Source organism: Dendropsophus ebraccatus, chromosome 3, assembly GCF_027789765.1.
Source record: "Dendropsophus ebraccatus isolate aDenEbr1 chromosome 3, aDenEbr1.pat, whole genome shotgun sequence".
Lineage (NCBI taxonomy): Eukaryota > Metazoa > Chordata > Amphibia > Anura > Hylidae > Dendropsophus > Dendropsophus ebraccatus.
This window is the reverse complement of record NC_091456.1, coordinates 47,253,669-47,268,472: the sequence shown is the minus strand read 5'-3', so window position 1 is coordinate 47,268,472 and position 14,804 is coordinate 47,253,669. Positions and strand designations below refer to the sequence as shown.

At 39.8% G+C, this 14,804-nt stretch overlaps 1 protein-coding gene across 3 annotated transcripts in view; it reads right to left on the bottom strand.

Moving 5' to 3' along the window:
- The window catches only part of AUH (AU RNA binding methylglutaconyl-CoA hydratase), a 151,635-nt gene that overhangs the window by 81,656 nt on the left and 55,175 nt on the right, over nucleotides 1-14,804 (bottom strand). For all 3 annotated transcript variants that reach the window (XM_069961681.1, XM_069961680.1, XM_069961679.1), the window contains exons 5-6: nucleotides 7,290-7,382; nucleotides 3,565-3,621 (exon numbers count right to left, since the gene is read on the bottom strand). In XM_069961681.1, coding sequence (XP_069817782.1) covers nucleotides 3,565-3,621; nucleotides 7,290-7,382 — 150 coding nt within the window. The remainder of the gene's footprint in view (nucleotides 1-3,564; nucleotides 3,622-7,289; nucleotides 7,383-14,804) is intronic.

The following is a 14,804-nucleotide window of genomic DNA, read 5'->3' as shown; positions in this document are numbered from 1 at the left end:
GCTTCACGGCTTCAGGTTTAATGAAGTAAAACGATGAATTTTAATGGTCTCATAAACAACGCGTTTCAAGGCATAAATTGCCCCTTTGCATACAGGTGTTGTGTTCTTAGCACAACACCATCAGGTGAGCAGTTTTATTATCAGCTTGTTCGACCTACAATCTGTTGTTTACGTTATCACCCTATGGCGCCCTTTCCACTTTTTTAGCCCTACTCACTTAGCAGATAAGGGAATAATATTGGTTAATGAAACAGGTTCCTTTTAAATGTTCTTTTCAGCTGCATGGTGAGCATAGTATTTAACCCTGCACACTTTGTAAGTTCCTTAGCGAAATATTTCATGACCGCAGCACATAACGCAAAAATGTATTGGCGAAATGCATGTTAGTGTGTTTTAGCTTGTTGTCCGACACTATTGACTGTATTTACAAGCCCAAATTCTAATAACTAGAGCTGAGCAAGCCAGGCCTAACCATCAGCATTTGAATCCCGCTGTCTACCTGCTCCGTGGGAAACGTGGAGATAGCAGAGTCCCGCCTGGAAACATGGATATAGCCTGGGCTGTATCCTTGTTTTCCAGGGGGGAATCGGGCTCTCTCCACCTTCCCCATGCACCAGGAAGACAGCGGGATTCAAATGCAAATGGTTTTGGGTTCTTAAGAATCCGAACCTCGGCCCGGTTCGCTCTTCTCTAGCACACTATATTATATTTGTGAGTATACTTATATTAGAGGTGATTTAGAAGCAAAGGTTTAGTGCAGCAAATCAACCTTTTAATTATAAAGACAAAATAACACCAGAGAATATAAGAGATAAAATCCTATTTGTTCCAGATATTGCAGGTGGCAAATACAAAAACACATTGGTTCATTAACAGAAATTACCATATCTCGTATGACAAGATTAGTTACAAAAACAATGTTTATTTTTTATCATATGTTTTTCTTAAACGCGACACATTTTAGCAAGATGTTAATTCACATCATTTAAATAGTCATTACTTAAACTGACAGCTGAGACAAATAATAAAACTCACATTAAAATATTTCTATTGTAAATTGCCTGCCTTTCATAGTGTGAAAAAATAGGCACAGAGCAGCCTACTCCTGTAAGCTGACAAGGTACGTACATATGTGCTGCAAATAAACAAATTTAGAAGCAGTTATAGAAGTCACAGCAATCACAGGAGTTCACCACGCATGGGCAAGGGGGCGCTAACTCAATAGTGCATGACTTATTAGTAATCAGCAGATCAGTGCAGAAAAACCATAACTCAAAATTGGCTACATCATTCAAGTAACTTAGCTGATCAATCTTAAAGGGATTATATCAAAATTTAAAATGATCACCTAGGTGATAAATAGCTGAATGGTGAAGGTTTAAGGGCCCTATTACACAGGACGATTATCGTGCAAAAATCATTATATTGTTTGAATTTAAACGATAATCGTTCTTTGTAATTGCAAGAAACGATCGAAAAATCATTCGTTTGTCGTTGATTGTTGATTTAGAGCCGAAACTAAAATTATCGATAATCGTTTGCTGTAATTCCACATTCATTCGCTCAAATTCCACATTTGTTCCCTAATCGTTCTGTGTATTTGCAAATCATTTATTGTTTTGCTGGGATCAGAAGGAATAAACGATAATAGTAACAATCACAATAACGATCATTGTAACGATCGTAACTGACGACCATCGTTCTGTGTAACATGGTGAACGATTCCACCTTAACAATAAACAACAATAACAAAAATCTCGTTTGTGATCGTTTATCATTAGTCGTTAATCGTTAAAAATCGCTCTGTGTAATAGGACCCTAACCAATGGGCCCCCCCAATAATGAAAACAGAAGTCCTCTCCAATGTCCATGCTCAGCCACTGCTCCACTCATTCTTTTTGGGACTTCCAAACATAAGTGTGTACAGCACAATGCTGCTCCATTCACTAGTGGGATATTTGACCTCCATTCTCATGATTGGAGGGGCCGCAGCCACCAGACACCCACCACTTAGCTCGGTATCACTTACCCTCTGAACAGATCTCTGTACTATGTCTGCGCACTCAAATGGGGTACAAACGGAACAGTCAATCAATGTTTTCTATTTTGAATTGCACTCCAAACATTTTCTTTCTTATGATCTTTGGTTTATTTTATCATCATACACATGAGAAGGGTCAATAAATGACCAAAACATTCCATCTTTAATGGTATACGATGCAATTCTGAAAGTTATACAAACCATTTGTGCCAACTTTTTCCCGAGCGGACTTTTGTGTTTATATACATATGATGATAAAGTAAACCAAAGAGCATAAGAAAGAAAATGTTGTGGAGTCCAATTGACAGTAGGAAACACTACCCAGTCAGTAGCGGATTATAATAGGTCAGTTTGGGCGGTAGCCCGGGGCCCTGAGCTCCTGGGGGACCATGACCACCCAAAAGAACTTCTACTTTCAGTGGTGTGTTGTCTCCTGGCTACAGTTCTGATGTGATTTGCAAAAAGTCGCTGCTTTTTTACCACAATTTTGCACAAATCAGGGCATTTTGAGTTTATCTATCCTGTACTATGCCATAGTTACAGTGGTGTGGGGAGGCCCAGGCTTGGTGGTAAAGTTAATCTGCCCCTGTACCCAGTGAACAGGTGATAAACCCTATAATAAGCTTCCTTTGGAGGGATTTCAACTGGTTTCAAAACATTAACCTGTAATAAAATTTGTCCTTAGCCACTGACTGGCTGAGCGGGGCTGACACGTCATGACCTGGGTCCCCGCTTAGGCAAGGAACCAGATGGGGGACCGGAGTAGAGGACTGCAGACCCCTACACTGTAGCCAGGAAGGTAGGTGCATGTGTTATGTTCAGCCACCTCCTCAGCTCTTTTGAAAAAAGATGTCTGACCCTGGAATTCTCCTTTAATGTGGTTGGGCACCTTTAACATGACACTTTTTAGAGCGCTTTCCTTGAACCCCAGTTCACTCCTATGATGCAGCTCCATCCCTAATCGGTGCTCCTCCCTTGGCCCATCCGTCCACAGATAGGAGTGTGTGACAATACACATTACCTTTTACCTTTGGCTATGTTGACACATAGTAAAATAAAACCACAAGAGTGATATAGGTATAAAGCCAGGTAGTATTTTAAATCGAATAATGTGCTACATTAAAGCCTATGGAAAAATGTCAGTCTTTGTAAATGTCTTAAAAAAAAAAAAGTCTGACTTAAATCACAGAAGAACACTCAGTAGTTCTCAGTAGTTGATACCTTTTATTAGCAAACAAAGATGATAAAAAAATGCAAGCTTTTCAGACTACTTAGGTCTATATGTCAATAAGGAATAATTGACATACTGTATAGAAGCTATAAAATGGCTATATATATATATATATATATATATATATATATATATACACACACACATACACACACACTGTGGAGTGCAAAATAAAGTGTATTCATTGAGGAGATGAAATCGAGTCACTATATATATATATATATATATATATATATATATATATATATATATATATATATAATATTGTCCTTCACATATAAATGTACCTTACCTGCTCCAGGAATTATGGCCAACTTGGTTTCAACGAGACCCATTTTTGCTGAAGAAGCTGAAAGACAGTTTTAATATATCCAACATTAATTTACTTGTAATATAACCCCCTTTTTTTTTTCTTTTTTTTTAGAAAACTACCAAACAGATCTAATATTGGCACTGAACTTCATTTTTTTTCCATTTTATAAAGAGGTGGCTTATTAGCGTATGTTATAACCTTGGGGTCTCCCACCAATCCTGAGAATGAAGGAACATTGTATTTGACTGGGGCGGCTGCAGTTCCATGCACAACAGAGAGTAAAGGAGATACAAAGTAACGGTATCTCCTTATAGTATAACTTATTGATGTTATGTCATCTAAAACTCAATTAAGCAATTATGATCAATATCAAGGTAAACCATAATCTTGGTGAAATAACTATAATACTGCCTAGAGTAAAAGTCAAGAAAACAAAATAGCATTCAAAATCCTTCCTCCTTGCTGTCACGTACACGGATTCAGTCACATCAACTTCTGACTATGTTAAATGTTTGGTTGTATCTCACAAAGCAGCAATCATTTGGGAAAATTGCCAATAAAAATTAATCGCACTGACTAGATGCAAGTAAAGCAGCTCACATGACCTACATATCATGTCAAGCCAATTGTATTACGGCTTTCAGTTTGAAACCTAAAGATGTGGATGCCATGGGCAACACTGAGGGTGCGGAGGATTACGCTATCTGACACTGAATACTCTGTTCATGTTGATACAAGGGGCCGGCAAAAACATGAGTCAATGAAAGAAAAGAAACAGCACTTCAATGGGTGGTATCCTTCAAGCGGAATGTAATAAACATTACACACTGGTATGCTTTTTACACTCACACATTCAATGCCCATATACTGATGAATTTGGGAGAATTCTATTGTGCTAAATATATAGGCTTTATCACAGGCATACAGCTGCAGAATTCTGGAACATACTTCGAATATACATAAAGCTGACGTGTGTGAAGAGAAATTCAGTTGAAGTCTGTGAGTGGTTTCCTCCTCTACACATTGGCAGTGTAGTCATATCTAGATATGGACCAAAGATGCATTTAATTCTAACAAATCACGTCAATACTGCACACAGCAACCAATCAAATTTCAGCTTTCATTTTTCAAAAAGAGATTTGAGTTTTAAAATCAGAGCCGTCATCTCGTTGGTTACTGTGGACGACACTGATTTTCCATACACTTTACATCATACTTAAAATGACTCTGGAAAAATGTGATGTCCCTGATGTGTGGGGTCTTATTCTGCAGCATTTTTCTACGCCCGCCTAAAACTTTGGCACTTTTGTAATTTTTAGTATGTATAATCAATTTTCCCTAATATAGACAGCACGTTAACCCCGTACCAATAAGAATACAGTGTGTGTGTGTGATGGAGTATCTATGAATGTGATGCACTAGCAATCGCTCACACACAGTAATATGCCTGCACTCAATGAGAGATAACCATCGTGATCACTTGCTATAGCTGGGAATGTGCCATCTCCTCCACTTTGTACATGTGCAAACTGCTCTCTCACTAAAGATTAGTAATGCCAACAGCTGAGCTTAAATAAACCCACATTGTGACAGAATAATTTTTGGGGTAATGAAAATGATCACGGCTAACACAACAATTATCAGGGAAAACATTAAAGGAGAAGTCCAGTGAAAATGTTTATTAAATAACCCTTTGAGGACCAGGCCCAAAATGACCCAGTGGACCACGCAAATTTCGATCTTAGTGTTTTCGTTTTTCCCTCCTCCCCTAGAGCTCTAGCACTTTCAGTTTTCTATCTACAGGCTGTGTAAGGGCTTGGTTTTTACAGGAATAGTTGTACTTTGTAATGGAGTCTTTCATTTTACCAGAACTTGTATGACGGAATCCCAAATATATTATTTATGAAGATATAAATAGGTGAAATCGTAAAAAAGAATGCAATATGGTAACGTTTGGGGGGTTCCTGTGTCTACGTAATGCACTCTATGGTAAAAGCGACATGATACAATTATTCTATAGGTCAGTCCGAACACAACCATATGCAGGTTACACAGATTCTCTAATGTTATATATTTTTTTTTTATGAAATCCTTTTTTTTGGCAATTAATTATTAATAAAATGGGCCTATTGTGACGCTTATAACAGTTTTATTTTTTCGCCTACGGGGCTGTATGGGGTGTAATTTTTTCCGCCTTGATCTCTAGTTTTTATTAATACCATATTTGTTAAGATCGGACGTTTTGATCACTTTTAATACATTTTTTTATATATATATAATGTAACATTAAATCGGTAATCCGCGCACTTTTTTTCCTTTTTCCGTGTACACAGTTCACAATGACACTTGTTATATTTTAATAGATCGGACTATTACGCACGCTACGGTTTATTTATTTATTTATTTTTATATGTTTTATTTATATAATGAAGTCCCTTTGGGGGACTTTTACATACACTAGTGTGATTTCTACACTGACCATTGCTATGCCATAGGCATAGCATTGATCAGTGTTATCGGCGATCTGCTCATTGAGCCTGCCTGTGCAGGCCGCGGCGTTTAAGGAGTTAATGACACGCTGTAGCGTGATCGCTGCAGCGTGTCATGAACGGTGAGGTGCCGGCTGCTGATTGCAGCCGGCCCCCACCTGCTATGAAGCGCGCTCCGCTCCAGAGCGCGCTTTATACCGGTAGAAACACCCAGGACGTACAGTTACATTCAGGGTCGTCTGGTGACAGACTTCCATGACGTAACTGTACGTCCAGGGTCGTCTAGGGGTTAAAGTATTGTATTGCCCCCAAAAGTTACACAAATCACTCATATACACCTATTACAGGAAATGCTTATAAAGTGCTTTTTCCATGCCCTTACTACTGCATCAAGGGTGATCTTTCCGGCCGCAGTGTTCTGGTGTTCTGATGCGGGAGCATCAGCCCGTGCCCGCATCAGAACTCTCATAGCACACAATGAATCAAGCGGCCGGAGCCGCTCGCTTCACTGTGTGAACTGACAGGTCTTTCTGCGAACGCAACTCACTGAATTGCGGCCGCAGAAAACTGACATGTCAGTTCTTTGCGGCCCCGCATGGGATCCTGGACGGAGTGTGTATGATGTGTATACGCTCCAGCCGGGATCCCATAAAGGAGGAGGCAATGTGCATACACGTGCAAAGTATGGCCATTGTTGCCAATGGCAACAACGGCCGTACTTTTACGTAGTGTGAACATAGCCTTAAGCTCTGTCTGAGAAGTTCAAGCCTTATACATTATATGTAGTATATAAACCTCACAACCTTCTCCTTTGTGATACACTTGTTCCTTCATTGATATTTGTAGTGATTCCATACTTGGCTTACTCTTAGTGTCATAATGATTGCCTGGGTAAGCTGGTCTTTTCTTCTTCTTTATAATGTCTTATTACTATTTATTGTATACATTATGTTCTATATATAAACCAGAGAGATTTTTTACTTCGCATGTGGCCAATAACAATGTATTTTTATGAAGTCTAGACTAGCATCAATGCCTTCTATTGTGGAGCATGACTAAATCTTCCAAGTACTTGACTAGCATGTCACAACACAAAGATGACATTTAGATAGAGAGCTTATGATTTATCATTTCAGCTTGGCACCAAATACGCCATGTCTGGAGTTCAGGAGAGATGTATTTTATTACATAACAGAATCTATATGCTAAGCTTACCTGCCACAATGATGTCATTGGCTAATGCCATCTCAAGGCCTCCTCCTAAGGCTGCTCCATCCAAGGCCGCAATGGTTGGCATTGGTAAGTTTGCTGAAAAGATAAATAAAATAAAATAAGATTAAAATGTATATTTAACAGTCATATCCACCTACTACAAACATAGCAGGGTTGAATTTGTCATCTTAAACATGGTGCTACAAATTAGACCGTGCTTAGGCTAGGTTCACACTGCGTTTTTGCAATCCGTTTTTTTCATCCGTTTTTTGCACAAAACGGATGAAAAACGGATGAAAAAAACGGATGCATCAGTTTTTAAATTGACTTCTATTGTAAAAAAAAAGAAAAAAAAAAGGATCAAAACGGATCCGTTTTTTTGACGGACATAAAAGTAATGTCTGCTACATTTCTGTGTCCTTTAAAAAAAAAAAAAAAAAAAAAGATCCATTTTGATCCGTTATTTATTTTTTTTTTTTTATAATGGAAGTCAATGGAAAAACGGATCAAAACGGATGCACACGTTTTTTTCATCTGTTTTTTTTGCAAAAAATGGATTGCAAAAACGCAGTGTGAACCTAGCCTTACCGGATGTCAGATTTATGTAGGTTTCATACATACAGCACTCAAAAACTTAAGTGTTTACGTACTCACAGCGGGATGAAAATTCCGCTGCGAGTATGTAATCCTATTTAAACTAACAGGACTGGAATCTGTGAAATCCGCTGTGGTTCCATTATGTGTGAACTCACCCTCAGAAATGCCCAATTTTTGTATAGCTACTAGAGAAGAGCGCAACTCGAGCATGCTGGAGTCTATAGGCTGTATCTATGCTTTGCAGATAACCTTAAGGTTGCAACTTCTTCACCGGTATTCAAATGCCAAGCGATCAGACTCGAGCATGCCAGAGTTGCGCTCATCTCTAATAGCCGCATAAACAGCTAAAAAAATAGTCTTAAGCTTTGAAACTAAAGTTACAATAGTTTCTTAATTAATGGTGTTCTACTTTTAGGCTTCTGATAAACAATGTACAGTATAATCTTCAACTTAAAAATCATTGTTATGGAGCTAAAATAAAACAGCCCATCTGCCAGTGCATGCCCATTATATAGACAGATTGCATTCCATCCTTTGTCAACATCCACCCCCACCAAGCAGACGAACTTGAAGGAAGGATGTTGATAACCGTCATAGTAATCACCCCCGCCAGATCAGAAAGTACCACCAGATTTATCAGCTGTAATAAAACAAAACAAAAAAAAACTAACCTTTAGCGTGAAGTGGGCAAGTGACGCAATAGATGTGACACAGACCACAAAGCAGAACAGTATTAGCAAAACATCCCTTAATGACTGTCTCATTTACAGACAAAAACAATGACACCTACTAGAAGTTGAGGTTTACAAATTATCGATATTAACCAAATGTTCACGTAGGTCTGTCCTATAGAATGTCAAATGCCTACCAGAGGGTTATATACAGGGTTATTCTGACAGTAAATGAAAAAGTGGGGGTTCAAGGTCAAACATTAACATTTGTCATTTACTATAATTCTATAAGTTTCCCAGTACAAGCAATATATAGACCATTAACATGGCTGATAATTCAATCAAAGGCTATTTAATATCTGGAAACACTTAAAGGGAACCTGTCACCCCCCGTGCCGGGGTGACAGGCTCCCGACCCCCCGTTAGAGCCCCCTATACTCACCTAATCCCGCCGGGTCCCGCTTCTGGAGGTGGTCGGGTGATGAAGATCTCAGCCGCTGCAGCCCGGCGCGCGCGCTGATAGATGAGTCCAACACCCATAGAGAATGACAGGAGAGTCCAGCGCTCCGTCATTCTCTATGAGCATTGGACTCATCTCTCAGCGCGCGCGCCGGGCTGCAGCGGCTGAGATCTCCGTCAACCGACCGGATCCAGAAGCGGGACCCGGCGGGATTAGGTGAGTATAGGGGGCTCTAACGGGGGGTCGGGAGCCTGTCACCCCGGCACGGGGGGTGACAGGTTCCCTTTAAAGGGGTTATTCAGCGCTACAAAAACATGGCCACTTTCTTCCAGAGACAGACCCAATCTTGTCTCCTGTTTGGGTGGGGTTTTGCTGCTTAATTAAATTAAAGTGAATGGAGCTCAATTGTAAACCGCACCTAAACTGGAAACAAGAGTCGTGTTGTCTCAAAGAAAGTGGCCATGTTTTTGTAGCACTGGATAACCCCTTTAAAAAGGAAAACTATGGGCTGATTGCACAAAATAACAGTACAACACTATATCCTTAATGTGCAGTTACATTTTTGTCACACTGTTGCTATGTACTCCACATATGAGCATCTGGCAGCCCATGTTAGTAGGACACTAAAGTTCCTATCTTGCATTGCTGTCATGTACCCAAAGCTATTCTCCGTCCTCTGTATTCCTCCATCAATTCAGGAGAACCACTTGGCTGAGCACTTCACTCCATAGCTTGCTGCAATTGTTTCATTGCAGGAGATGGTCTCCACAGACCTAAAGTAGAGTCTGGCAACATGCAGAGAGATGGAAAAGGCAGCGAGCCGGGGAGTGAAGTGCTTAGCCATGCACTTCTCCTGGCTCTAGCAAACGATTTGTGAAGGTCTGAACACCCAGATCCCAACTAATCAAAACTTTTGACATGCCACATCAAGGGTCCAACTCACAGCTGAGTTAGTCTTTGACGCAAAAGGGGACACCCTTGAATTTATGTACCGATACTCGCAACTGAGTGGCTCTTAAAAGGGCTACAGATCAAATTGGTTTGGAGATCTACCCACTGGGGGGCACCCCTTGGCAACAGATCTTCCTTCCCTGGAAAGATATCTGACTATTCCTGTGTTTTGAGACTCCTAACCGAGGCTTCACGGACCCCTTGTTTGAACATCAAGGGTCCAGTAGTATCGTAGTAGAATCAAGTGCCAAAAAGAAGAAGGTAGATGTGCTCTTGTCAGCTACTTATCCTCAAAAGATGGCTCCACACCACAGTAGAGCCATTGTATTCCTTGAATTCCTAATGTTTTCTACCTGGATGCTGCTGGAACCTCTATACACATCTTAGGGACATGTCGAGGCGAGGGGTGGAGTGTGCTGCCACGCTCTTTCCCTGGTAACTTATGACTGCAGTGCGGAAATATCACTTCCACTACAGAGATTCTACAGAGATTCTACAGAGAGGCTACAGAGAGGCTACAGAGATTCCAACGATTTTCTCTTTACCACAGACTTTTTATGTTAAACATGTTTAATTTGTGAATAAACAGAAATAAAAGCAGACTGCTAGTATCTTCTAAATGGCACATGCTTACAAGATATACAATTGAGCTATTTTTATGAGCCCCAGGTTCTTAATGCTTACAATAGATGTAATGATCATCATGGCTATTCTCAATCCCCAATGATAATTTTTACACAAACAATGCTAAAATCAAATGGTTCCCACTAATGGAAATCTGCTCCAAAGGGCACTGAGGGTCAAGGTAAGGAAACTACGTTCATCCTTAGCAGCCCATGCACTATTGGGACATAACAGCAGGTTAGGTGTGTCTAACCTGCTGTTAGTTTACCCTTTAATTGTAAACACCACATAAAACATTACATACTTTTTCATGTATATCATCTTCTATTCAAATATTCATACTTTTTAAAAAACAAGGTCAGCTTCAATGTGCTGAAGAATGCTGGCATTCAACACACTATAGGTGTGGGCTAGATTAGGACATAGAAGTTGCATTTTGATATAGTTAGTAGCCATTTATAACAATCACCGCTGGATAACTTTAACCAGTGTGAATAAAGAAAAACTGTGACTAACTGTGTTCCATTCTGCCATTCCACTCACACCACAGGCCTCTAGCTGGGTCATGCACCAAGTCACTGCTTTAAATCATAAATATAGAATTCAAACATATTTTTTTAACTTTTTATAAAGTAATGAGATCACACAGGTTATAGAAGTAACTTAAATAAGGGTCCAACATCCAGCACCCCCATATTTCCCTGCCTATATTCCGGCTCTCAGCTGAGGGGCAGGTATGTCATGGCTATTTCCGTCACTCCCATTCACAATGAATCATTACTGAGTCAAACTCTTGACCATTCTGTCCCTACTGTGCAGGCTACCTACACCCACACAGTGTGATGGTATTAGTGTAAAAATAATCCAGTTTTCAATCTTTTGCAGAGAACTCCTATAAAATCAGTATCCCATACAGAAGACAGTAGGAACCATTCCCCTATCACAGCAGGACTGCATACAACCTGATTTATATGGTCTGCCTATTCTTCATGTTTAGGTTTCAACACCTAAAGAAAATTTAACTGGTTCAAGATAAATTTTATTAGGTGGTTTGTCACTTTGTTAGAATTTCCTCATCATTTTAAGTTCTAGCAAACCTCAAGCACATCAGGTGTAATTCTTATGTAGTGACCGATGGAAATCGTGTGACAAAGCTCTTTGTTTATTCTCAAGACTACACCTGAAGTGGTATATAAAGCACTGAAACTCTAGAATTAAGTCTGTTTAATAGGGTAATTTCCAGACAAGGGTATTTACAATAAACAAGCACCCTGACTCACAGGGGTTACATGGTCCACTGGCCTACGTCGCCCACCACTCCTAACTGTACATTAATCATCAGCAGCCAAGTATGCACTTCCCTCTTCAGAGACTGTTACTGTCACTGTGCTCTCTATGTTCAGTATTACTTCATTATTCATGAATGATAATACGTACAAGTAATAAACATTTTCAATGGAGATATTACTGGGGACCCATTTTCAATAAATGATAGTAATTCACTTTAAGGACTTTAAAACCGGATAGAGTCTAGAGCCATTAGCCTACAATAAAATGCTTTGTGAGTCTCCCTATCAGCCTGAAAATTAACATGTAAGTACAATGACTGTAGAGAATGTGCCCCTTTCTATCTTGTTCTGTATGTTCTTATGCTTCTGGATATTCTGGATTCCTACCAGCATCCCAAAACACTGTAAAAATAAGGCACAGCTTAGATGAATCTAAGGCTGGGTTCACACTGCGTTTTTGCAATCCGTTTTTTCATCCGATGAAAAACGGATGGAAAAAACGGATGCATTAGTGTGCATCCGTTTTGATCCGTTTTTCCATTGACTTCCATTGTAAAAAAAAAAAACCGGACACAAAAGTAGTGTCAGCTACGTTTTTGCGTCAGTCAAAAAAAACGGATCCGTTTTGATCCGTCTTTTTTACAATGGAAGTCAATGGAAAAACGGATCAAAACGGATGGACAGAAATGCATTCGTTTTTTTCCAAAAAACGGATGAAAAAACGGATTGCAAAAACGCAGTGTGAACCCAGCCTAATCTGCTGGTAGCCCCCTATTGCACACGAGGCGCTGAGGACGAAGGTTTGTCTCTTATCTTCACCCTTTATGCAATTCCTGTGCAGTTTAAAAAGTAGTATTTATTTACCTATTTATGTTCCGATACTGGAAACTGAGTGGGACTTAAGGGGCTATGTATCAGGGTGGTTTGGTTTTCTCCCCACTGGGAGGCACCGCTTGGCAACAGGTCTTCCTTCCCTGCAGGGTTATCTGGCTATTTCCATGTTTGGAGACTCGCAACCGAGGCTCCACGGACCCCTTGTTTGAACATCAAGGGTCCAATAGTATCATAGTAGAATCAAGTGCCAAAAAGGAGAAGGTAGATGTGCTCTGGTCAGCTACTTATCCTCAATAGATGGCTCCACTTCACAGTAGAGCCATTGTATTTTGTACTTAAATCCCTAATAAAGATGTTCTCTACCTGGATGCTGCTGGAACCTCTATAGTGGATGGAGTGTGCTGCCACACTCTTTCCCTGGTTGTAACTTATGATCACAGTGCAGAAATATCAAAGGTTTAAATAAATGGTACTTCCACTTTAAGAGGCTACAGAGATTCCACCCATTTTCTCTTTACCATGGACTTTTTATGTTAGACATGTTTAATTTGTGAATAAACAAATTTTAAAGTAGTGGCCTGTCCCGTAAGGCCATTTGGAGGACGATCTGCTCCTGGCCAGCTCCCCACCTTCTAGTGATTATCAGTGGAGCAAGCCGACCGGAGGCAAATCGACCCTCTGGGGGCAGGGCAGTTCTCTCAACAGTCTCGCGGAACAGAGTAAAAACTGCACAATAAGGAGCTATCAGCAGGTTAGATTGGTAGATTCTGATAGATCACCTTTAATTTTTGGTTCAATTATATTCATGTACTTTTTAGCTAAATCTAAGGGTAAAGCCAAACAGGTGAAGGAAAAAGGAAAATTATTCAAAACATGCAGTTCTGAAAAAGATTGTGTGCTGACAAGGAAATGGATATGTGCAAGAACCGCAATTTCAAGCCTGCTGTATGTTCTCATAGTTTATAACCCAATTTGATATGTGTAAAACCACATTAAAGGGGTTGTGTCATTCCGAAAACGAGGTCTAAACTAATGCCTTATGTGAAATTAGATACAATTCAAAAGTACAAGCCTTTCAGAGATATAGACTGACTATTCCCACATTCTCTGCTTTATTAATCTGTTGCCCTTGGTTACGACCCTCTGAGGTGGGTCAGGCATGCTCAGTACAACCACAGTCTCCAGGAAGTACCGGCAATTGGTCTCCACTTATAGTAGGCTGCAAGCAAGGGGAAACCAGGAAGTAATTTGATCCATGAGGAAGAAAAATGGTACAGTGATGTAAGTTACTTTACTAAAAGCATCACTGCTGTATATCCCAAACCTGGCATGACATTCAATGTGAATCTAATATATTAGGAACTAGATGAATATAGAAAACAGGCTTGTCCATTACAGAAAGAGATATGTCATACTTTCCTTTGAGTTTGTGCACCTAAAAAAAACAAAAAAAACTGAGTAATCAATAAAAACACAAAGGCAGAAAAAGATGGCAGACGGCAATGAAATGTTTTACAAAAGGTTTAGCATCACTTCACCTAAAGAAAGGACAAAGCAAATGATTTACCAAAAGAAACCACTAAAGATATTTTCAGTGATGTAACATGGCAACCAAACAACACGTACACAAACACGCTAAGGCTGCCAAGTAGCTAATAAGGGATAGCGGAGACATGGAAGCAACATTCCTGGGAAACACTGAAGCAACACTTGTTCCAGAGAATAGCAAAAAAAAAAAAAAGCAAATAGTAAAGCAAGTATGAGTGAAAGTGTGCTGGGCCAAGGAGTGGTATTCCTGCCAGGAATGGAGTCAAGCAGACATCTTTCATGTGCGTCACACATACCTCACACAGAAATACAGTCATCTTTAAAGAGCTAGACAAAGGGGAATCTATCATGAACATTATACAGACCCCACACTGCAGTTATAGGGGCTCTCTATGACTAAGGATCCTATTAGGCTAAGCGATTTTTAATTTTCTCCAATAAACGTTTGCAAACGATCTGAACTCGTTCACCAAAATACACAGAACAATAGTTGTTCGTTAACTATGATCATAATTACCATAACCTTTTACTTTTTTTTATCTAC